General features: G+C 38.9%; 1 protein-coding gene across 6 annotated transcripts in view; it reads left to right on the top strand.

Annotated features, from left to right (window-relative positions):
• Positions 1 to 23,210, top strand: part of NAXD (NAD(P)HX dehydratase) — a 51,341-nt gene that overhangs the window by 3,157 nt on the left and 24,974 nt on the right. For 3 of the 6 annotated variants that reach the window (XR_005256500.1, XM_038133566.1, XM_038133439.1), the window contains exons 3-7: positions 128 to 499; positions 3,920 to 4,070; positions 5,130 to 5,175; positions 6,812 to 6,900; positions 19,612 to 19,720. Coding sequence is in view for 5 of the 6 variants with exons in the window: in XM_038133566.1 (XP_037989494.1) it covers positions 128 to 499; positions 3,920 to 4,070; positions 5,130 to 5,175; positions 6,812 to 6,900; positions 19,612 to 19,720 (767 nt within the window). In the remaining variant the exon portion in view is untranslated. The remainder of the gene's footprint in view (positions 1 to 127; positions 500 to 3,919; positions 4,071 to 5,129; positions 5,176 to 6,811; positions 6,901 to 19,611; positions 19,721 to 23,210) is intronic. The other 3 variants (XM_038133653.1, XM_038133810.1, XM_038133734.1) reach the window with 1 other exon arrangement.

Below are 23,210 nucleotides of genomic sequence, written 5' to 3'. Positions count from 1 at the left end.
TTGAGAAAGTGTAACCTAATGCTTTGTGAGATGTTAGGTCACATCTTGTAGGGAGATTTTTTTTGCTGCTTTCCTCTTAGAAAATTGTTTTCCATCAGAAAAATAATAGATTCTTTCCTTGCTTTAGGCTTTAAAGAAGTCAGTGCTCCAACTATTACCCCACCTCTCAGTCAGCCCAAAAGATCAAAAAAACGCCATACCAATATGACATTGGATAAAATGATGGAGAAATTCCTGCAGCAGAGCATGGATACAGATGAGAAATTTTACAGATTCGAAGAGCAGAGGCTCAAAATTGAGGACAAGCGTCGGGAAGCTGAGCATGCTCGGGAACTCCAGATGTTACAGATGTTGGGACAGATGTTGGCTGGAATTTCTTCTACGGTATCACAGAGGTCACAATCTATACCAACAAGTCCACCTCGGAGACCGAACCATCGTTCATATGCGGATAACTTTAATTATAATGCTATGACAGCAACACTTTCTCCACCGATAGGTACTTCCTTCTACAGCATAAATAAAAACTAGGGTACTTTTTAAAACTTCTGTGTGAAAGCACTGGTAGTAAGCAGCTTTTGAAAATAAAAGCTAATTGGAATTATTTAATACTGTGGTGAAGGTGTTTGTCTGATGTCAAATGAAATTAAATCATTACTCGTTCCATTGTACTGATTATTTAATACAGTTATAATAATATTAATCATATTAGTTATAACAAATTTTCATGACCAAAATTATACCTTTGGAGCCCTGTAAACCTTGGGAACTTCTTTCCACACTCATGTCTCTGTACAGTGAAGTGAGGAGGAGTTATATATGTAAAAGGCAAGTGGGAGAGTTGCTGGAAGCAATCTGGAAACATTAGCTACTCTGTAGCAGAAATATTGCTGCTGTTCTGCTTGAAGTTATCAAGCATAACCCAGCAGATGAAGTTAAGGCTGTGCATGTGTTTTTTCAGGGCTGGGAAAAGAGTGGAGTTTTTCTTATGCTGAAGTAAGTCAGATGTTAAGGTCTAGCTTCTTTAAAATAAATTTCTTTACAACAAAATTCTGAATCTTTTAAAGTAAATATTGTATTATTGTAGTAGGTGTAATAGAAGATGAAAATACTTGCTTATGTTTTTTTTCTACACCAGCTCTATATATTCTATGGGCATCTGAATTTACTTTAAAGAAAAAGGCAAAGCAGTATCTCAAGAATTGGTATTTATGCACAAACTTCCTTCTGTACCTCATGTGTGGGCCAGAAGCTGATGGTAGCAATCATTAACAAACTTCTTGGGATCTGTGTGCCTGTGGCATTTATCTTTATCATGGTCTCTTTGTACCTGGAGGTGGACTGCATGGGCAGGAGGAAATCAGGGATATTCCATCAGTGCTGGAACTAGAGTCAAATTGGGGCTTACTGATTGTAGCCTGCCACGTGGAAATGCAAAGCCTTATTCTGTTCTAACTCTGAATTTCACACTGCTTGGCAGGAAAAAAAGTGTAGTTTGAAAAGACAAAAAAAAAAAAAAAGGAAGCAGCCAGCATCAGTGTTGAATATTAATCTGGCATGCCAGATCCTAAGGGGCATTCCCTGAGTCCTGAGAGGCCCTTTCAGTTGTGTGTTAGTTATTGTTTCCCTGTAAAATGTATGGTGGACTGGGTGGTTAGGCCTGTTGAGGGTGTAGGCTGGCAGATCTGGTGGTGTTTCTTGAGTGGATAGTTGGTGTGTAGGATTTCCTGGTGGCAGCAGACTTTTGCAGATAATTTATGGGATTTGAATGGATACAGTGTTTCAAATGTTCTCACTTTTAAAATTAAGGAAACTGGTGTGCTTTAGAAAATCCCATAGGAAATTATTTAAAGTTCTAGACTGGGGTGAAGGTACCTACAAGGCCTTACCATTACTTGTCAAAGTTTTTTCCTGAAAAGCTTAATTACGTGTAGCAACCTGAAACTGAGGTTCAATTTTTCTTGCTGGATTTCATCATATAGGTGTACAGGCATATTGAGCTATGCAAAAATGCATTTTGTTTATTTAACTGGAGCAGGAGGAATTCAAGATTCTACTCTTCTAATTAGCAAGGGTGTAAAAAAGTGTTTATGCTAAAATGTGAGCATAATGCTTCAGGCAACACATCTTTTAACGAATTAAGATTTAATTTGTTAAGAGCTGAATATGCCATAGTGATTCTGTAGGTAGAGTAGGGCTATATTAAGAATGGCTTTTTGCATAATTCTCTGCTTGCTCTCCATTTATTATGTAGTCATTTTATATTCACACATGAACAAGGACCAGCAGCAAATAAACACAAGGCCTTCTTAGCAACGCTGCGGTTTAAGGGTTCCAAGCTACATAATATTCTTGTGTGGTTGAAAACCAGCAAGTGTGTGAAGTATGATTTAAAGAAAATAATCTGCCCTATTTTCAGAGGAGATGAGGATTTTGTTCTCCTCTGGGTCACTGCAATGCTATTTTGGCCATAATCCAAAGCAGGTTGTGGGGTTTTTCTTTTATTTTCATTCCTTTCTTTTATTACCCCCCCATTTTTTATTGTTTCTCAGTAAGACTGGGATGCCTGTATTCAAAAGCAAAATATCAGCCAAGAGTATTTATCATTATTGAAGACTAAAGCATACTATTACTGAAGATTAGCATGTCTGGTTTAGATTCTGTAAAAGACAGAGAAAAATATGTATTTTGCTGATAGCACACAGATATTGAATTTTATTGATTATTACATTTTTTCCCCTATTATGCCCAGTACTTCTGGAACAGAAATTTTCTTTTTTTTTTTTTTTTTTCCTTCTATTTTCCTCCCCTCTATATTTTGGAGTTGGGGGTTGGGGTTATTGAGTTGTGTACAGCTGAAAATAAGGAGTACCATGGGAGTTATTTTCTACATAATTATGTTACACATGTGTAGCAGTTCCTTGAAAGATTTTTAGAAGAGAAAAAAGAGAAAGCATGGCTGCGGTTTAGGACAGTGATATTAGCATTCAACTAAGCCACTCTTCTGAACAAAATTTTACACATAATGAGGAGCTCTTAAGAACTTGCTCTTTTAGTGTATTTGCTGCAGTTTATAGTTAACACATTGTTGATAGAAGGAGTGATCTTCACATTTTTCCCATGTTAGGTAAATGTTTTAATTCTTTCTAGTTGTAATTGCTGAAGTAATTTTTTTCTTCTAAATTTTTGTAGCCTTTTGGAAGAGTCATTTGATACATAGCCTACTGGGTATGCAGTTGTTTTAGTATGTGGCTTGACATGTAGCTTTGCATCAGAGATCTGGAGATGTGTTATAGCTAAAAATGATATTTGTGTGATATTTGTGATGTTTGCGTCTAGTGCGTTGGATTATAGTTTTGCAGAAAGACTTTCACTATGCTTTGTAACCGCCTACCAAAAATAAAAAAGCAGTGAGATAGGCCATGATTCTGCTAAGAGGTGGAAGTCTTTAAGGGGAAGCGAAATATAAGGTAGGGTGTACATTTAAAATTTGGTTTCAGTTGCTTTGTGCTTGCTCTGTGGGTATGTGTAGTCCTTACTAAGTGTTCCTATTTCAGCTGAGCTTAATTATGGAACTGATTTCAGGCTGAACTAAGAAGGTATTTCTAGTTACAAAATGTTCATGTAACTATTCTTGGTTATTGCTTCTTTCTGTACCTGAGCCCTAAATTAGGACTGTGAACAGTCGGTGAGAATGTTCTCTTCATCAGACCCTGAATGCATTTTTGTAATCATCACCTTCCCTCGTTGCTCACTGCTCTAAGGGCCTTTAAGTGACAAAATGGTTGGATTTTAGAAGTATGTCACTTTGTGTATCTTTGTGTGATTTTATTAGTGTACGTGAGTGCTTAAAAGAAATGCTTGGCAGTAGTTGAAGGATGAACATTCTTTGAAGTAACACTTATTTTCTTCTTTTCAGTTATAGAGAGGTCTTTTTCACTGCACAGAACACACACTCTGAAGGATATGGAGAATATTTTTCAGCTGGTGCGCAATGTTATCCCTCCCCTAACAGGGAAAAAGCATAAAGGTCAAGATGGTCGTATAGGCATTGTTGGAGGATGTCGAGAGTAAGTTAAATAGAAATTTGATTTTTGCTTCTGATAAAGCTTCAGGATTTCATAACTGCTTGGAGAAGCCATTCAAACTCACCTTACACTTAAACCACAGTTTTCCAGAGAGCTTTAATACTCCATCGTCATGACCACACATACTTAGGAAAGAACATGGTACCTTGCAGATGTGTTGTAAAATTTTTATACTGAATGGTATGGAAACTTAAAATGCTGTGTGTGTCTACCCTCTCTGTCTTTATTGACCACCAAACAATCTGCTTTCAGTGTTAGTCTTTTGCCATTGCATGGTGAGGTTTTAGAATAAGTAGAGTAGAGTAAGACAGTGGGACATCTGATCTTTTGCCCTCTTGGGCACTGTGTCTCTTTATTTTCTTATGCTGTGTTTTCTTGTGGGCTTTTTATTTTGATAAATATTGGTGTTTAGTAGATTCTGTCAATACCTTGCTTTATGTACTGGAGTAATGGAAATATCCTATTTCAGAGGAGAAAAGATGTACTGCACAAACCAGTTAAATGCTGTACTGACCTAGAAACAGTATTTTGAATGAGCCACTACACCTTCTTTTCATTTTTCCCTTTTGAAAGAGAGATGACATCTTTCTCCTGTAAGAGAGGTCTACTGTTGGACATCTGCTGTTAATAAACATGCCATAAAGACCAAAAAGGTGCTGTCTTGTAGCTGGGTTGAATAACCAGGAGTTAGAAGTTAATTGTCATACGTTCTTATCTCTCAGTTGAAGTAAACATTTTTGGAGGTGATTGTGTTCATATCTCTCTCCTCAGTCTTTATAAAGAGAATTTAGGGCAACTGGAATCACAGTTTAGGAACTTTAGTTAAGCATCTAAAACCAGATGCGATTGATCCAGGTCACAGATCCCATATTTAGCTTGTAAATAGTTTTTGGCTCTTGTTTTGTTTGTCTCTGAAGTTTTACCTCAGTTTCTTGAGAAAATTTTGCTGGTTTATGGCATGATCTGTGTAAATATTTCTATGAAAAATCATTATCTAATCTCATTACTGTGGTTCCTAACCCAAGTTTTATTTCATTTTAGATACACTGGAGCACCATATTTTGCTGCAATTACAGCTCTCAAAGTGGTACGTGTTCTTCTACACGAGTCCAAAATGAACTTTCATAATTTCTGTTGCCTAGGTGTCATTTTTAAGTAGCATTCATTCTGTAGTCCACATGAACTCTGACCTCTAGAAGGTCTTCTCTTAAGCAAAGAAAATCCTTAGTTCAAAATTTGTAGAAATACTTTGTAAATGTGTCATTTACTGTGTTTCATTCACCATGTTTCCTTTCTTTGTGTAAGGTGAAGTTAGAAATATGTCCAAAATTTGACAGTTTCAAGGACTTGGATAGGAAATTTCAAGACTTGATGAAATATTTTCTCCAAAAGTGAACAATAAAATAACCTTAGATTATTGTTTAGAGTTATGTTTTTGTGCTATAGTGAGTTCTTTGGATATTTTTTTGGACTTGGTAACTGTGTTGAATGAAATAACTTTCTTTCAAAACATAAAACTTTAGCCTAGTAAAATTCTTACATGCAGTAAGTTCAAAGACTGTGGGTGGAATTCCCATGTAATTTCTAATAGCACATTTTATTTGCATTCTAATCTTCAGCAGAAGTATGTTCTAAGAATTCTTTTTCCTAGAAGCGTGAACTTCCTTATTTTATTGACATATTAAATGGCTAATCAGACTACATAAATACAGGGTGATTGTTCAAATGTAAACAAGTCATGCTTACATAATATATCTGATTTTCAGAGTGCTATATCTAGTGTGTCAGTACTTTCAGTTCATTGTGTATGTTTTTCTTTTTTAAGATTTCTCTCAATATATAGGTAACCATCCCAGATATTTCCAACCACTTCTGTCAGGATGCAAACCCTCAAAGATTTGAAACTGAAATGATGCTATTTAACTATGTTATTATAAGAACCCAAGGCCATTCAGCTTTCTGTCCACTGTGTTCAAGTCCAGTGGCAATACTAAGAGGTTCCTTACTGAAGTCACTTGATTTCAGACCATTACACCTGCACATAAACAGTCAGGGTAGCTTGAAATGTTCAATGTATAGTAGTAAAGCAGAGAAAACACTTCCCTGATACTGGGAAATTTCAGTATGCATCACCAATACAAGATCACTGGTCTGGTCACTCCTTACATAATTTTATGTGTGTTCTGATTTTCTGAGTTGGTAGCAGAAGCTTGAGACTCAACTCTTCAGCTTTAATGTTTGTTTAACATAGGGTGTGTGGCTGTAATTGTGCCATCCTTTTTCATGTGTGAATTTGGCCCATTGAGTAAAAAGGGTAGGACTAGAAATGTATTCATGGGTCACCATAGCTATATTTTGCGAGTATGTTACAGTAGTATTATGGCTCTCTTAAGTAGTTTTACTCATGTTCATCTGTGTTCTTTAGTACATAAGACATTGTAGGCTTTGCTCATCTAAAGATGAGAAACATTTCTCAAGTGAATAAAAATTTGAGTTTCAGTCATCCTGTTAGTGAGAAACAGAAAACTATATTGGAAATTAGATACAAAAAGAACAGAATATTTCATACTATTCTATGCCAAAATAGAAGAAACATGATGAAATTTGTGTAAACCATTGAGAAGAAAGAATTCGATTGAATTATTAGTTTAGTAATCTTTGGAATGATAAAGTTATTATTAAGTATAAATTTGATAATGCTGTTTGCAAATTTTCTTTTTTAGGGTGCAGATTTATCCCATGTATTTTGTACCAAAGATGCAGCAACGGTAATCAAATCGTATAGTCCAGAGCTGATTGTTCATCCAGTTCTGTAAGTGACTTACATTTTGTTTAAACAAGCTAGTCAGGCTTACTAGTTTTAATATTTCAGTCTGATAATTGATTAGTTTGTGTTATTTCTTTTGCTGAGCTACTGGATGGATGAGCTGGAGATCACAAAACCTCCAGGCTTTGTCCTTTCATTACGACCAGTTGAATATTTAATATGGGACAGCCAGCTGTGAATTTATTTTCATGACTGTCGAAGTACAATTTTCAAAAAGCAGAGATCTTTCTGCTTCTTTCTGACCTGTTCTGTGATTGTAATGCATTTACCAGTGAACAGTAGCAAGACCCAGAGCTACGAATTACTACCAGTCAGCATTTTGAATCTGCATTTGAAAGGCAAATGGAGTGTGTTCTCTTGCTTCTTAAGCTCTAGTATTTAGTATTTAATAGTAGTGTGTCTGTTTTTCTCTCACTACTATGTATATAGACACCTAGGTAAAATTACATGGCAAGAAACATGCTAATTCTCATTTTTCTTCATGCATATGTTGCTTGAAATACACACCTGTTCTTGGGAATAAATAGATGTTCCAAAATTATATAAAATAAGGGTTTAATTAACAAGAAGATGAAAAGTTTAATAAGTGATTGTCCTCTAATTGGGAAAATCGGTGTCTATGTGTGTGTGCTTCTCCGAATTTTTGTTCTGAAATGTGTTACTGATTGATGAACTTTCATAAGACAAATTTGTTTCAATTAGGTGTTATGATGGTTTGCAATGAGCACTGCAAATGAGAATTAAGACGTGTGCCTTGGGTATATGGCTGTGAGCTTAGCTCGCACCAGTGCGTGTCAGAGTTTGTTGGTGTACATAGCAAAGCTGTGATGAGGGTAGGAAAAACATGATTTAAAAATGTGTTTGTCAGATATTGCTGTCGGGGGGATTTATGACAGTAGGAATATTTTGGTGTCTGAGAACAAGAATGTGGTCTTCCTTATGGGGATGCCTGCAGTTGGAAGTTGTAAGTTTATTGCATTCTGAGGGTGGGTTTCATTCCTGTTGCTGGAGACAGAGGTGCTTAGAAGAAAGGCAGTCAAACAGGGTTGTGTTTTGTTGGGTGCTTTTTCCCCCCACTCCCCAAAGGTAGAAGAAACCCATATCTTCATGGATTTCAGACAAAATAAAAATGATGTTTGAAAGCAAGGGAGGGTTTTTACTGGTACGACAGTTTGACTCTTCAATCCAAAAAGCATCTCTTCAGTTGATGTTCTGTCTGATGTCATATGACAGCAAATTCAATGGAGAAGCCTAATGGCCATATTAACATTTGACTTGGGGTGTCTTGATGTGTTTCACTTGAGGTACAGCAGATGGTCATCTTGTATGGTAACAAGTTGACCTTGCCTTGGGAAAAGCTTGGTTTGTGTACTCAGTGGTTCTTGATGTCGGGTAATGGAAAACGTTAATAGGAGAAACAGAAGCAGCACAGAGGAAAAGAGAGCTGAAAATAGGGTTAACAGGAAACTTTCTGTTCATGAAGGACCAGATCAGGCCTGCTAAGTAAGAGTGGGATTTTTTAATACATAGATTCTCAGTGTCTTCTGTGGAATTCAGATTTCAGTGAAAACTCTGATCTTTCTACCTGCCAAGAGAACTCTTGATTTTAAACTTCTGCTCTGAGTTCCTTCAGATGTACACAGTATAGTTAATCTACGGATTTTCATATCCATACATCTTTTAAGTCTGTGACTCAGTATTTAATACTTTTATTAAAACTCTGATTAATTTCACGCAGACAGCTGGGCTAATTGCATGACGCAGTGGATCTGTAAATATTGTTAACGTGACATTCAAAATGAAAAAAATGCAAATATCTGAGTGTTCAGATTTTATTTATTAAATTTTCTCATGTTTTTATCTCTTCTGCTTCATTCTCAAACCGGGACAGAGGGAAAGAGAAAACAGTCTTTTCTGGTTAGAAAGGAACAAATCTTGATTGACTCTACTGAGCCCGGGTTTTATTGAAATTTACACTAACAGCCTATTTTTCTTGTAAGGTCCTTTGTGTTCAGTGTCACACTTTTCATATGATCCTTTATATGTTGTGGAGCCGTTTGAGTTCCGCAGGCACGGCCGGCTGCTCCTGATTCAGAGCCTGATCTCTTAAACACTCTTTGTACTTTCTCCCGGGCCGCACTTCACGCATGGAGGAACCTCCGGGTAAAACCCACGAGCAGCTATGTCATTGTTTGCTTTTGTGTCTCTCCTTAAAACTCTGCTTTGTTATGATTTCTCCATGACCCTTCAGAGTAACTAGGTAGCTGTTGTACCACTCTCTTATTATGCTAATCATAATAATGGCCCCGTGTACGCAACTCCCTGTTTGAACAGCTTGGCACTTCGCCAGGGTTCAGCTGCCATTTTGTACTGCTGGGAGTCTGACATTTTATCATCTTAGCTGCCACTGCTTTCTCTACTGCCTTCACCTCACAGGGGATCACCTCAAGGGAAGAAAATGCTCTTTTCTTGCCCTCTGTGGAGGCTTGGACTCTTCTGGCTCATTAGAGCGGCTGTTACGGATCTTTGCCAGCATGACTGGTGAAGGCATGGGAGAGTTAAAAGTTGGACTGGGGCGTTTCAGGTCTTTGGCAAATGCCTGTCACTTGAAGGATGCAGAGAATGTTATGTGAGAATGATTGAGCAGGATTGCAGAAGGAAGCTTATGAAAATGAACATCCATCTTGGAGCCTTGCCACTGCAATTCCACATGATCTCAGATGTAGTCCATCCCAGGAATCCTTTTGGTGTGACATTCCGTGCTGGGAACGCCCATAGTGCCACTCTCTGGGGTTTTTTGTTTCTTGACTTCGTTCCCTGGAAGTGAGTGTGAGAGCTGTGACAGCCTGGGATCTGGAAAAATGAAGCTTCAGCACCTGGCTCTGTGTCCTTACTACCTGAGCAGAATAATGAAAGCAGGGTGTCTAGGGGCTGTGAATAGTCAGTATTATCTATAGTAACTTTTCCTTTTTATTCAGGGATTCTGTCAAATGCCTTATGGCCCCTTCCATATATACCTTCCTGGTATTATTCAAAAATTGACCAGCTAACCAGTTCAGTATTGTTGGCGTCTGACTTTTTGCTTCCCTGTGGAGAAGCAAAAAATGTGTATTGCAGAAGTTGGGATCTTTTGAATAGTGGAATATACCCAGTCTTTGTGATATCTGCTCTCCTTGGTCTTGTCAGTGCTACCCCAGGTTTGTGCTGCATTTTCCTGTTCTGTCAGCTAATGTGCTCCTACTGTAAATGGTTCACAAATACAGGCAAGATAAAACCTAGCTTTGGCATTTTATTAAGTTTTATTGCAGGTGTTCTCTGTGTGGATTTTTGCTGTAGATGTGTGCACACTTCCTTCTTGCATTTCTAGAGAAGAGTTTTCAGCAGCTTTTTTTATATTTGCCATGTTAGTGGCCTGGCTGAGATCAGGTTGAATAGACTTCTTGGACGCCTGTGTTGGGTTAGCTTAGTCTGTCCTGGTAGGCAAGTGATCACAGAGCTAAATGAGCTGTTATGAGCCCAGGTGGTTGTATGTTAAAAGAGAGAAGAAATCTATTGTGCTATTTTCCCCTTTTGCAGGGACTTTTCATAATTGTACAGAGATTTTCTTCTCTGTGGGTTAGAAAAGAGCCAGATGCTACTGAGTAGCCCCCTTGTAAGCTGGTTATCAGACACTTTGTAAAGTCAACAGTCAGTATACTCCTTGATCTCCAGGGTTTTATCAGAGAAGTAGAATGAGGTCATTAATTTTTTTGTGGTACCAAAGTGACGTAATTCTACATAATCCACCAAAAAAGCCACCCTTGAACAAGGCATGGATTTAGAACTAAAGCCTTCCTCTTAGCTGGTTATATCTCTGGGTTTGTGTGGACTAGGAACGATTGTCAGAATTACTTGAAGTCTTACAGTTAATTGCAGAGTTCAGGTTTTTGGTTGCATTTTGGAAAAGATTATTCTTTTGTGTTTGAAATAAGAATGATTGGGAAGAAAATACTCCTGAGGCTGGACTGTTTGTTGAGGCCAGTTACTTTTAATGAAGAAGCTCAATGAAGGTCAGGGTTTCTGGAACATATTTTACCTAGTTTTATTGAATTTTGTCTATGTTTCGAGCATTTGAAAAAAACCATGAAAGTGAATCATGGGTGGTTGAGGCCCTGATAAGTCACTTGAGCACGCTGAACCAGTGCCAAATCTCTTATGGAAGGCTGAGCAATAATATTAATATTTTTGGTCGCCTGTAATTTATTATGTGGAGAGGAGATGCAAAAGTATTGATGCAGTGTGGGAGGATGCTCATACCTTTTAGTTGTGTTAGCTAAGGATAGCTATTAAACACTACTTTGGTGTAATGCTGGCACTAACCTCACCTTTGGATCAGCTGCTGGAAGAAGTGCAGAGTTGTTGTCACCAGGGAAAGTCAGGGAATAAACAGAGATCCCTCCAACAATCAAAAAGATGTCTCACAAGTGACTTGGCTGCTGGGTCCCTATTACACCTGCAGAGAAGATGAAGGAAGATATAAACTTTGTGATCTTTCTTCCAAAGCCTCATTTGACATCAGTCTGGCTAGGAATCACATGACAAAATTCAGGTTTTTTTTCTGAAGTACTTAGGGGTAGATAAAGGTCAGTTTGTATGTGCTGACTTAGAGGATCTATATATTTAGACTCTTTCTTGTTCTGTCCTGCAATGCCATGGCCAAAACTTGCTTATGGATCTGTTTCCTGTGTCCAGCTTTCTTGGCAAAAATACCTGCTCCTTCTTTGCTGTGTGTTGCAGAGTGAGTAAAAGCTGGGAGATGTATTCACCCTGTGCTATAGTCCCTTTCCTTCCTGTTGTTGCAGAGGTCCACGTGATTCCAGCAGAGATTTTGTCACCTCCTCAAAGTGTGAGATGTAGCCAAAGATTTTTAGCATTGCTGCAGGGAGTGCTGTTGTCCTTGCTGCTTTCTGACGTGTCAGAAAGAGATGTACTCCAGTTAGATCTGGCCAAATTTATCTTCCTGAGTGCTTGCCATACTGCTGTGATTTGAAACCGGGATCATATTTCTTTGGTGTTCAGTCTTTCTTGAGTTTGAGTGAAGGCAGGCGTCCGTGGGGTTTGTTTTTGAAGGTTTTAGAATCCCCCTTTTTTTTCCCCTGATGACAATAAGCAAAGGTATTTAGCTGGGACCTGTCCTGTCTTCTCATGTGTCCACAGCTGACTGAAAGTACGCTAGCCTTCTGGGTATGAATTCAACTATTATCTGTGCCTTAAGGGTTTAATGCAAGAGCTACCAACGTGATAAAAGCTTGTCACTTCATCTACTGGTTTTAACATTTAAAAAAAAGTGCATTATTTTTCCTAGGGACATTTTAAATGTGTTTCTTTCTGAGGGAGATTACACTGTCATCTTCATTCTATGGCTTTTAAAGTCACAAGTTTGGTTGATTGCTGTCCATTTGAAAAATATTAACCAGATTGTATTCATCAATTCAGTTCACGGGAAGTATAATGGGTCAAGACCACTTCCATGAACTCTGAAAACAGGAGGTCAAGACATTTGGTTATCATTTTGCTTTTGGAGAGGATTGTCATAATACACAGTGGTAATGCAGTTGAGATCAAAACAGACTACAACTGCTTGAGGTATTTGTATATATCTAAGTGCAGGTCCTAAAATGATTGTGTTGGTAGCTGTGGTGTCTTCACAAGGCTAGATAAGGTTGACCTTCAGCGCTGTAGTCATGTCTGGGTGAGAAATTTCAGAAAAAAAGTTAAGCAACAGCTTTTTCTCCTTTGGGGCTCTCTCACAGGATACAAGAGGCTCCGCTGTGCTTAAGAGAGGGGATCCCATTTGTGTGGAACATTTGGGCTCATTGTTAGAGAGGCTGTTGTTAGCTCCGATGCCTTTAGTGTGTGACCACCCAATTCCTAATGTAGCAGAACATCTGATGCCCAAGTGAGAGTCTGCTGTCCAAGTAGCAGCTATGGAAAACACTTTCAGTCATTGTCATTATGAAAAAAGCCCCAAAATAACAATATGGTCAATATGGCATATTTTTTTCTAAATGACCTCAGTAGGTCATTTGTGCTTTTACTGCCTTGAAGGTAGAATAGGGAGCAAGACTCTGGTATCTGCACATTAGGAGCAGTCCCTGTGAGCTTGTGACATCCCTGCTTCTCCTGGATAATGGGTTGCTGTTCTTGCTGCTGCTAACAGAAGAAGCCTACCAGGTTCACTTCTGGTGTCTAAATTAACTTACTCAATGTCTGGGAAAGAAGACTTGATTTGAATAGAATTCAATCCCTCTCTCATTAAGGTCTTTATTTCTCTTTCGTTTTCTTCCCTGTTATTTAATCAAATTGTAGCTGGAAAATATGTATTGTCTATCCAGTGTTTAAAGATTGCACACAATTTAAAGATTTAAACAGCCTGTTAGGTGAAAATGACCCTTTTGTCTTCTAAATGTTTGGGGGGGGCATTTTAATATGCTAATCCTAATTTAATAAATGTATCTCTTTTTGTTCTCTAATTGCATCCAGACAGCTTCATGGCAGCGTGTTGTCTCTGCGATTTGCTCTACCTGACTGAGGTGCTTGGTGAGAGACCCAAGGGTTTATAATAGGCTCAGGGAGCTTCTCTAGAAGAAGCTATTATTTCCAGTTCTTTTCATGGGACTGAAAGAGGCTGCCTGAAGCCCTTGGGCTTCTGGAGATTTGTACGAGAAAGATGATTTAAACAGTGGCAAATACAGCCACTCTTAGAATAGAGAATTAGTTAATTTTATGCTGAACATTTTTTGCATTGTTTGGGTTTGCTTTTCATTCCTTTGACCCATCCTTTCCAGGATAATTTCACTCTCTATCTTATTTTCCCAATGAAAACCTCACCCAAGGTTTACCACAATTGGTAACAATTAGTTTTCTGAGAGAATTACTTCAGTTCTAGAGCTACACATTTTGTCCCATCTTTGGCTCTTTTGATGTGTTGTATTACATGAAAGTTCCAAGTGTCAACAGGTCTAACATTTGATTCACATTAATTATAATTACCTGCAGTGTTTGGACAAACAAAACTGAAACTCTTTCATCCTCAGATCAGAAACTTTTTCCCATCTTTGAAGATAAGTCTGTAGGTTTGCTATGAAACTGCCCCCTTCGTGTGGCTTTGTCTGAGTTTGCATAAACAGACTTGTGCAGTGGTACATTTTAATGCATTTGGAGTTGCCTCAGTCACACCAAGTGTGTGCAGATAACAAGCAGAATTTGAATAATGTACTCTCCAGTGAGAAAACATACAGTCAGTCGGTGGCTTTTGTCCCATGTTCTTCTCTAGCAGGAGGTCCCACTGATTGGCATTTTCTGGTGTCCAAACCACATCTCTGATTGTTAAGGAGGTACCAGCTCTGCCTAAGGCCCATGGGAAGAGCTGCAGTCCTGCTGCCTCCTGTTTGTGCTGTCATTCATGCTTATCTACTATTTCTGTAGCTCCTGGTTATATCCTTGCTGACTTTGCTTCACATTTTCTTGTTTCCATGTAAAATTTGACAAGGCTGCACCTTATCTCTTGTTCCTTTCCCTCCTCCAGAAAGCAGTGACAGAAACTGTCATTCATCCTGAATGGGGAAAGCTGCTGTGTTTAGAGCTTTCTATGATTATTTAAAGCTGTTGCTTGGTGGCTTTTGATCATTTGGTAAAAGCCACTCTGAATAAAACACAGCATAGAACAAAATTTTATTTCTTCGGAGAGTTGGGGATGGCAGTGGTGTTTTAGGTCCTGGCTGTTAAATGTCCCCCCACTCTGGGCAGTGACTAACCCAGAGCAGACTTTCAAGCAGATGGCACCTGTCAGATATGTGCTACAAACAGCTCTAGGAGATGCTTAGGAACTGTGGGTGATATTAGGGCAGGATGCTTAGGAACTGTAGGTGATATTAGGGCAGTAGCCACCATCTTTGGTGTTTGTTGGGGATTTCTTGTTTTTTTTTTAATGTTAGGAGTTTTTGTTTGTTTGTCTGTTTTTGGAAAGATTATTACATCAGGCTTTCCCTAGGATGAAGATATACAGAACTGTGTTTTAGGACAATTTTTATTGTGCTAGAGTGAATTATAGAAGAGTTCTGAAGAGCAAAAAGCTTAACTTAGTTCTTCTTTCTTTATTAGCTCTTCCCTTCAAGGCTGTCCCCAATGGCTTCTGCCAGTCTGTACTCATATCTAGAACTGGCCCAATCCAGGTGCAGCACCTTGGACTCCTTGAACTTCATGAGGTTAATGGGGCAAAAGTTACCTAAAGCCACTAATAATTTACAGAGAAAATTTATCTTCACCATTTTAGAGACTCTGTGATGTTTAATTTGAAGAATCCTTGTCTATTTTGTCAGGGAAAGTACTTTCCTCAGTATATTTTGTAAGCAGAGAAAAGAGGAAAAAGATAAACATGCAAGATACTGAACACCATACCTTAGTCCTGTCTACCCAGCAGCTTCAGGGACAGCAGATGATAAAGGTGTTGTGTCTGCCTTCCCAAGAGATCATCAGTCATCTCAGCCTCCCCTTACCTCTCATTAACAGCCAAGGAAGGCTGATCAGACCCCATCTCTGGTGTCCTTTTACCTTGTGTGTCTCCATGTAACCCCCTCTGTCTGCTTGATCTGACTAATGGACAATTTGTGAAGTTGATCTGTGATTGTTGACATCAGCTTTAGACTGTTTCTTACCTGTGCAGCTTCACAGATATGACACAAGTTACAGAAGCTCCTTCTGTTTTTCTTATTAGTTATTGAGTTGTCTTGCAGTAGTTATTTTTGTGTTTACACTGTGATAATTCTTTAATGTGTGCAGTCAGAGGTTTATTGGTTGCTTTGCAGACAGGCTAAGGTTTTGAGGAAATGTTTGGGAGTTTGGAGGGGTGTTGCTTGGTTGCTTGATTGAACAACAGTGAGTTGTCATAATCTAGATTTTCATCAGAATGGCATCTGATAACATGTCACATAACACCAGCTGTTGAAGATCTGTTCATTCCCCATTTATTCCCTGATGTGATTTGTCATTAGATCTTTTTTGCACACATCTGCACAATGTAGTTCACTGTAGTTCACTCTCCATGTTTACAGGTGTTACTGCTAGGATTCAGTTTCCCAATTATTCCTGTTGTGTATGTTCATGGTGCAGAGTTTGTATTTTTGTATTAGGGGAAAGCCAGACTAGTTCCCAAATTCTTGCCCTATCACCTTCCAAAAAAACTTGCTTTATTTTGGAAAATCCCAGTTTTTTATTTAATCAAAGTATATGTCTTAAAGGTTTTTACCCTCATCTCATAAATTGAAATACTGTTTTCTCCTGGCCTTAAGAGATTTTCTTGCTCCTCTTTATATTATTTCCAGCTTTGTGCTTTAGAGTGGGGTATTGCATTTATGATATCTCTTTTGGAAAAAAATCTAGTTGGATATCGTATGACTCTGCACCTCTAAAGACAATAGTGATTCTTGCTTTCTTGATTAATTTCTGTCAAAGCTTGAAGATCACATCTCTCTTGATCAAGGGGAAGTCTTCATACCTCATATCTTTCTAGAGAGGTGTTGGGTTTTTTTAAATACAGCGCTAATTTCAGTTGTTGTTTCAATGTCTCGGGCAGTGGAGGTGATAAGAGGAGATGTTTGAGATCAGGTTAGTAACCAGGCAGAGAAATTGGCATGACATGATAAAAGAGGTTAACTCTGTTCTCTGTGTGAGCGTAGTGCACGGTGAGCAGCTGAGGACCTGACATGGCATTCTGTGCTGCTGCCTCCAAAGTAGCTTTTTCCAAAGACATTTTTGTCTGCTTTTGATCCACAGGCAAACAAGAACATGCTGTGACTTTTTCTGTAACGATAAACTAAATACTGCCAAGAAATATTTATTCCTCAGTACCTAGACACAATTATCTGTACAGGCAAATTATCCAAATGATCCTTAGCGAGGATTTTGACCCATGCCAACTAGCTTCTCCCAACCACTTTTTCCACTGATGAGGAATTACCATGGTCTGGGAACTGTGCCTGACAGGCAGGTTGAGCTTTGTCTGTTTTGGAGCCTGAGAGGGCAGAGGCCAGCTGATCTCAGAGTCAGAGAGCTTTTCTGGGTGTGTTCAAACATCATGTGTAGACTGTAGCTGGTAAGAGCTAAAGGAATTCTGCCTTTGTGCTAAATCCACAGTCAGGAACATTCAAGGTTTACCCCTGCCTGAAGAAAGCTGCTTGTTGGTCATTTGTACCCTATTAGCTTTAAAATGCTACTGGTTTGATGTACATGTGTGGGCATAAACTGCAGATTACACAGCAGCCCTTCCACTTCCAGAGCAGCTGTAGGTGCAGGATATTGGTACGGTGTCCGTGGCTGCGTAGCACAGCTTTTGTGAGCATCCAGTGTCCTGAAGTGAAGCTGGCACGATGCTGTTGTGAGATAGGATTTTTCTGCCTTCTTGATGAAGATTTAAAATCCATCAGTTACTTACAGCATGGTTTTATAGCTGATTTTGAAATGTAGTAGTCATTATCACCATTTTTAATCTCTTGACCCTTCACATCTTGGATTGCTTCTTGATGTGACATTGCAAAGGAGTTGAACATAATGTTTGTAAGATGCTTTGAAGATGAAAAGCTCCACAGTAGGTTTTTATTATTACCAGAGGCAAAGTGTGCAGGAGTGGCTTAATATTGGACTGTTCATTTCCCAAGAGATGGCTTTGTTTTTAAAAGGGCACATTATCAACTGAGTTTTAGACAAAACTATCTTATTTCAATCCTGAATATAAATAAATTGACTAACTTTTTTATGGTTAGATATTTTGCGTAAGATATTTGTAGAGGAGCAGAGCATTTATGATAATACCTGTGGCTTTTTTTTTTAGCTTATGTTTAATAAAGCTTTTTTTTCAATGTATTTGGCTTCTACTATCCAAAGGTATGTTGAATCCAGACATCCTTACATATCCAGAAGTTGCAATATTCTTACACTACATGGTATATAGATATATTTATTTGAGAAATAGATATATATTGAGATATATATTGCTCTTCAAAGACAAAAAAGTTCAGTATGCAACAAAGAGTGGTCTGCATTCAGAAATTATAATGTATTATTAGAGTTTGGTTTGCAGGCAGTATTTCACATGCTCAACCTACCACATATTAAAGACCTGGTTTTTTGGTTTTTTTAATTGTGCTTTAGCTATTTCTTGAATCAATTTTATTTCCAGCCTCTATCTATATCATAAACTGACAGGTGATGGTACAGAGATAAATAAAAAGAAAAGTGAGCTGTTTAAGAGTTCTGGAGCTGGTTTCCATGCGAGGTAGAGGAGGAGGGAGGGAGCTGCAGTGCTCAAATCAGCTTGCTGAAACAGGGACTGCTCCAGGGACAGCCATGTCCTGCCATGCTCACTGTCTCCCTTGCCCTTGCAGGGTTGTCACTCCCACCCAGCAGCCTTGTTTTGACAGAGCTGTTTTGTGGTGTCAGCACAGGGCACCTCTGGGCTTTCTGAGGCCGCTCTTGGCAGCAGAGGGGTCGCTGGGCTGTGGCCAGGCGCTGCATCCCTGCGCCCTTGACTGGATGCCTCGCTCCCTGCAGCTGCAAAAGCTTTGGGCTGCTGCCTGGCACTTGCAGAAATCATTGTGGAATTTGCTGATTCTGCCAGACACAACCTAAACACTTGTTCCCAAGTGCTGTGTCCCATCAGGACAGCTGTTGGTTATGAAAACCATGCAGTGGCTTTCATCTGTAATAATACAGCTTTGTTGGAGTATTGCAAGCTTACAATAATCTGAGCAATACTATGAGGCAGTACCCCCTTGCTCAGCCTGCAGGGAGCTTTATTCCCCCGTGCTTCAGTTAGGATGTTCATTTATTGTTGTCACTAATGTCAGAGATGGGGGGGAGGGAGGCTAAATTTTCGCTCCATACTGTCAGTAAGGATTAACTGCAAATGCTGGGCAGTGCTTTCAAAATATTCTGACCTATTTACACAACAAAACTGATCAGAACATAATAAACAGTTCTGGTCAGTGGCTGAATGCTGTATTGTGGCATCTATGTTTGGCAGTGAATTTTCTCATCATTTTTCCAATGCAGACAAAAACCAGAATGCCATAGAAATTTTAAGCATTACGAGCAGATAATGCCCATACTGAATAGCTTGTTTCTCCTGTTGCCTTTTGGGGAAAGGGGACGATTTGGCTGTAATTCAGTTGGAACAAATTCTTATGAAGCAACTGACAAAAAAGCATATGAGTAGATTTATCATTCTGCCACGTGGGGTAATAAACAATTGCATCATTTCCAGCAAACTGCAGTATATACCTGCGAGACGGTGGATCTCTCTCCAAGGTATAACCTCTGCAAAGAAGCATTAAATAGGGAATTGTGACAGACTCTAAAAATTGTTGGTTTTCTGCTTGGATTTTATTTTTTTATTTTGTAACAGCTGTAGTGGATACTTGCAGTTACTTCCTCATTTTTATGTGGTACTCCCTAAAGAATGAATTGAGAGAAATTTTTCCTTTTAGCTATTTGGAAAACCTTTCTATATTTCCTGGGTCATAGATTCTTGGTAGTTTGGAGAATAAAATTGCCTGACACTCAAAACAGGAAATACTTATTTCTATCTTGCATCTTAGTTTCTGAGAATATTAAAATGAAGCCTTTTTAAACTCCTGTTTTTTTCCCCACTCTTCCTTGTAGTGACAGTCCCAATGCTATCCATGAGGTGGAAAAGTGGTTACCACGGCTGCACTCGGTTGTCATAGGACCTGGCTTAGGTAGAGATGAAGTTCTGCTTGAGAATGCTAAGGTAATGTGCATAGTGATGTTTTATCCTGTGTCTTCATGTTGATTTGTATTAACCATTCCTATATTTTACATCATTACACAAATGTTCTTGTTATGGTTGCTAAATATCAACTTTAATAAAATATTATTGACTGACAATTACAATTTCTGCCGATGGTCTTCATTGTTAAACTGTAACCTTCAGTCTGAGTTTTGGGCACCTGTGTGGTTGTTCTGATTTGCTTTGGTTTAGCTTGTCAAAGTCACTAATTAAGAAATCGGCGTTGGCATATCTAGATAAAAGGCTCTGTGTTTTCTTAGGTGCAAAGCACCAGTACTGTAAGTACATAAATATGGATTTGAGTTCATAACTTTTGACAGCTCGTATCAGATGCACCAACGAACAGAGACTGTGTCCTCTTGCAATAAGAAATAATACTCTATAAAATGTTGCAGATTTCTACTTTGGATAAAGAGATAATCCTATTTTCTGTCAAGCCTTAGTGGAGAGCTGAAACAGGAGATTAGGTAGTCTTTTACTTTAAATAATACGTACTTAGACCATCTTCCCAATGATGTTTTGTGTTATTGTCAACGCATCTTTGTGTGTTCCAAGTGTGTCTTTCAGTCCAATGTCAATCTAATTTTGTACTATTTATTTTTTTTTCCTGACCAGTATTACTGAATTAATCAGTGGCACTAACAAGTGGAATGAATATAATTTAGAGAAATATTGGCAGTTACACAGTGAAATCACGAAACAGAGCAAGCAAGAGACTGGAGATCACACTATCCAAATGTTTAGAATACCTTGAAAACTATGAATGGTAGTTTTGCTAGGATTGTGTTAGAGAAACTTACTATTGGAGTTTCTTGCTTCTTTAATTTTTTGGAAGGAAAATATATATATTATGATACAGAGGTGCAAAAGTAATAAAGATTAGAAAATAAAATAAATTTATTACAACTGATGAAGAAATCAAATTGTATTATGACTGATACATTTAAACATTTTTTGAAAACATTATTTTCAGAATTTTTTTTACAGAAAAAATATTTGAGACCATTCTTTTTTTTTTCTTGGCTAAAAAATTAAGTTTGGTGGGTTTTTTTTCATAAAGGAGAACAACTTTAAACAAAAGAAAAGAAGAATTCATTTAGAATAGCTAAGATGAACTTCTTTTATGTCAGAATTCTGTCCAGGGTTTATGTGCTTATCTGTACTACAGAAGTATCTGGAAGATTTCTTGATTGGTTTTTTTTTTCCTATTGCTAAAAATAATATTGCTTTCCTAGTGAATTACAAGCATACTTTTACTTCAGTCTGGCTGTCCTATGAAAGCCAGCTTAAAGAAACAAACCCAGCCAGTAAAGACAAGGCATTGGAAGTTACTTCGTGCTAAAATCTCAGGGCACATTCATACAAGCTGTGGATCTGGCCTTATTAATTTCAAGTCACCTTAAAGCCCAAGTTCTTTGTCTGCACTGTAGTTGTGTAAGTGTTCGTTAGTTGCCCAGTGTTGAGGTTTTTAACATGCCACTGGGGACAAGTGAACCCTGGCTGCTTGTCTGAGGGAGAGTGGTGCTTCTCTGTGCTGAGGGAAAGCTGAGTCTCCCTCCTGCTTCAACAGCGAATTTTAAGTGTCAAGAAGAAAACCAAGAGATTATAGCATTGCTATTTTAAACTTTTATAAGAGGCTGGCTTGGTATAAAGTTTTCTGGTTTCCCTTTAAGCTAACTGCGGCACGTATGAACACCAGGCTGGGAGATGAGTGTCTGCTTTCTGGTCAGGGTTTTGTATCAGAGTGCTAGTGATGGTGAGATAGAGCTTCCCCTCAGCCTCCTTCTGTCCCATTAAGGTGCTGAGGCATCGTGTTTTGGCATCCCTCTAAAGCTGTTTTTATGTCAGTTCTTGTCAGTATTGTGCCAGCACATTTCCAATTAATGTGCTTCTCTAAACAGTCATGTGTTTGGGCTGCTTCTCTCTTCTGAGCATTGAGAAATTAAGAAATTAATTACTCGTGCTGTAACCTTCAATTTCTGGTATATGGCCAAGAGACAGTGTTTTGTTGAGGAATAGCTTGAGTGCTTGCTGACCAGATGGTGCATCATCTCCAGATCAAAGAATGCTTTGCTTCCTCAGCATCTTTAGTGTGTCACCTGCCTCCCTCATTCTTAATGCCTGCACTGCTCCCTGTGGCATTTGAGCTCCTTTCAACAGTCTGATTTTAAAAAAACCCACCTTGTGATCAGTTTCCTTTGATTTGATTTTTTTTTCCTTGAGCTCTATGATAGTCTCTGAATACATATTTACTGGCTTCCTGCAATTTTGTGGGTTTGGCTGTAATTCCGTTTACAAGTCCTGTTACAAGAAGCTGCTCTCCAAGTTATATCCTTCTTTTATAGGCCACTTGTGTGGGTCTGTGCCAGAACCCTCACATGCTGTTACTCAGTTGCTTGGAGCTGATGCTCTGTCAGAGCCTTCTAGCCATGGCTTTGTGAGACCAGGAACTGCAACTTCAGAAGATTCTCCTAAATAAAGCATTTGTTGAGTCCAGCTGTACTCCTGGATCCCTTGCAGATGTGGCAATTCTAGTCTCAGCCTGGTTAGATTTTCCAATTCCAAAGCAAGTAAGCAGTCCTAGCAGCTTCTCTTCAAGAGAAAAGAGAAAAAACACATTTCTGCTCCACTTCTCAGCTCTGGAGTATGCAGATTGAAGCATTTCTGCTCCCCATACTACTTCAAGCTTTGAAATGCTGTTACCACATCTAGTGTGAAAGTTGGCCATGATGTCAGCTTTCTTGTTGGGAACATCAGGCCATCTCTTTATTCCTTTCAGTGTCCATGACTGATTCTGGCCAGAGATACCAGTATGTTATGTCACTGAGTTCAGCTCAGTTGGAGTGCTGCTGCTGGTGCTTTAGCTTGTTGAGAAGGAGTTTAGCTGCTATGTGTAAGCAAGGCCAAGATCCCAATGACTGTCCTCTGCTTAGAAGCAGCATATTTCCAAAGCTGTTGGATATTCTCCTTTTTTTCCCACAGCAGCAGTGTAACATCCCTATCATATCTACCAATCACAATTTACTTCTTTCAGCTGTTGCATGTATGTTTGCACTTCTGGCTTTACTCTGATCTGATTTTCCTTTTAGGAGAAGCTTGGAAGTAGGGAAATTTCTGCTTGTACCATCAAGAGCTGTTTCTTGGGTGTGTGAGAGAACCAGGTTCCTCTGCTGCAGGGTGATGAGAGCAGCTTCTGAGAGGACTTTGTTAAAAATAGTGTTCCTTGCATGGCCTCCTGGGAGAGCAGGAGATGCTGCCTAATGCTCCGGGATGTTCTGCATTCTGCTGCCACCTAGCAGTAAGGCAGTTACAGGCTGAGCTATGTCCTTCATCAGTTTCCATCTCTTCCTTTCCCCTATTCCTTCTGGCTTTGAGGCCAAATGGACTGATAAGGGATTGCTGCTGGCATAGCAGCTGCTGTAGGGGTCACATAGACAAGCATTCCTCCTTA

The sequence above is a fragment of the Motacilla alba genome, chromosome 1 (genome assembly GCF_015832195.1).
Source record: "Motacilla alba alba isolate MOTALB_02 chromosome 1, Motacilla_alba_V1.0_pri, whole genome shotgun sequence".
Classification (NCBI taxonomy): Eukaryota; Metazoa; Chordata; class Aves; order Passeriformes; family Motacillidae; genus Motacilla; species Motacilla alba.
The sequence above is the reverse complement of the archived record's forward strand: the minus strand, read 5'-3'. Positions and strand labels throughout refer to the sequence as shown.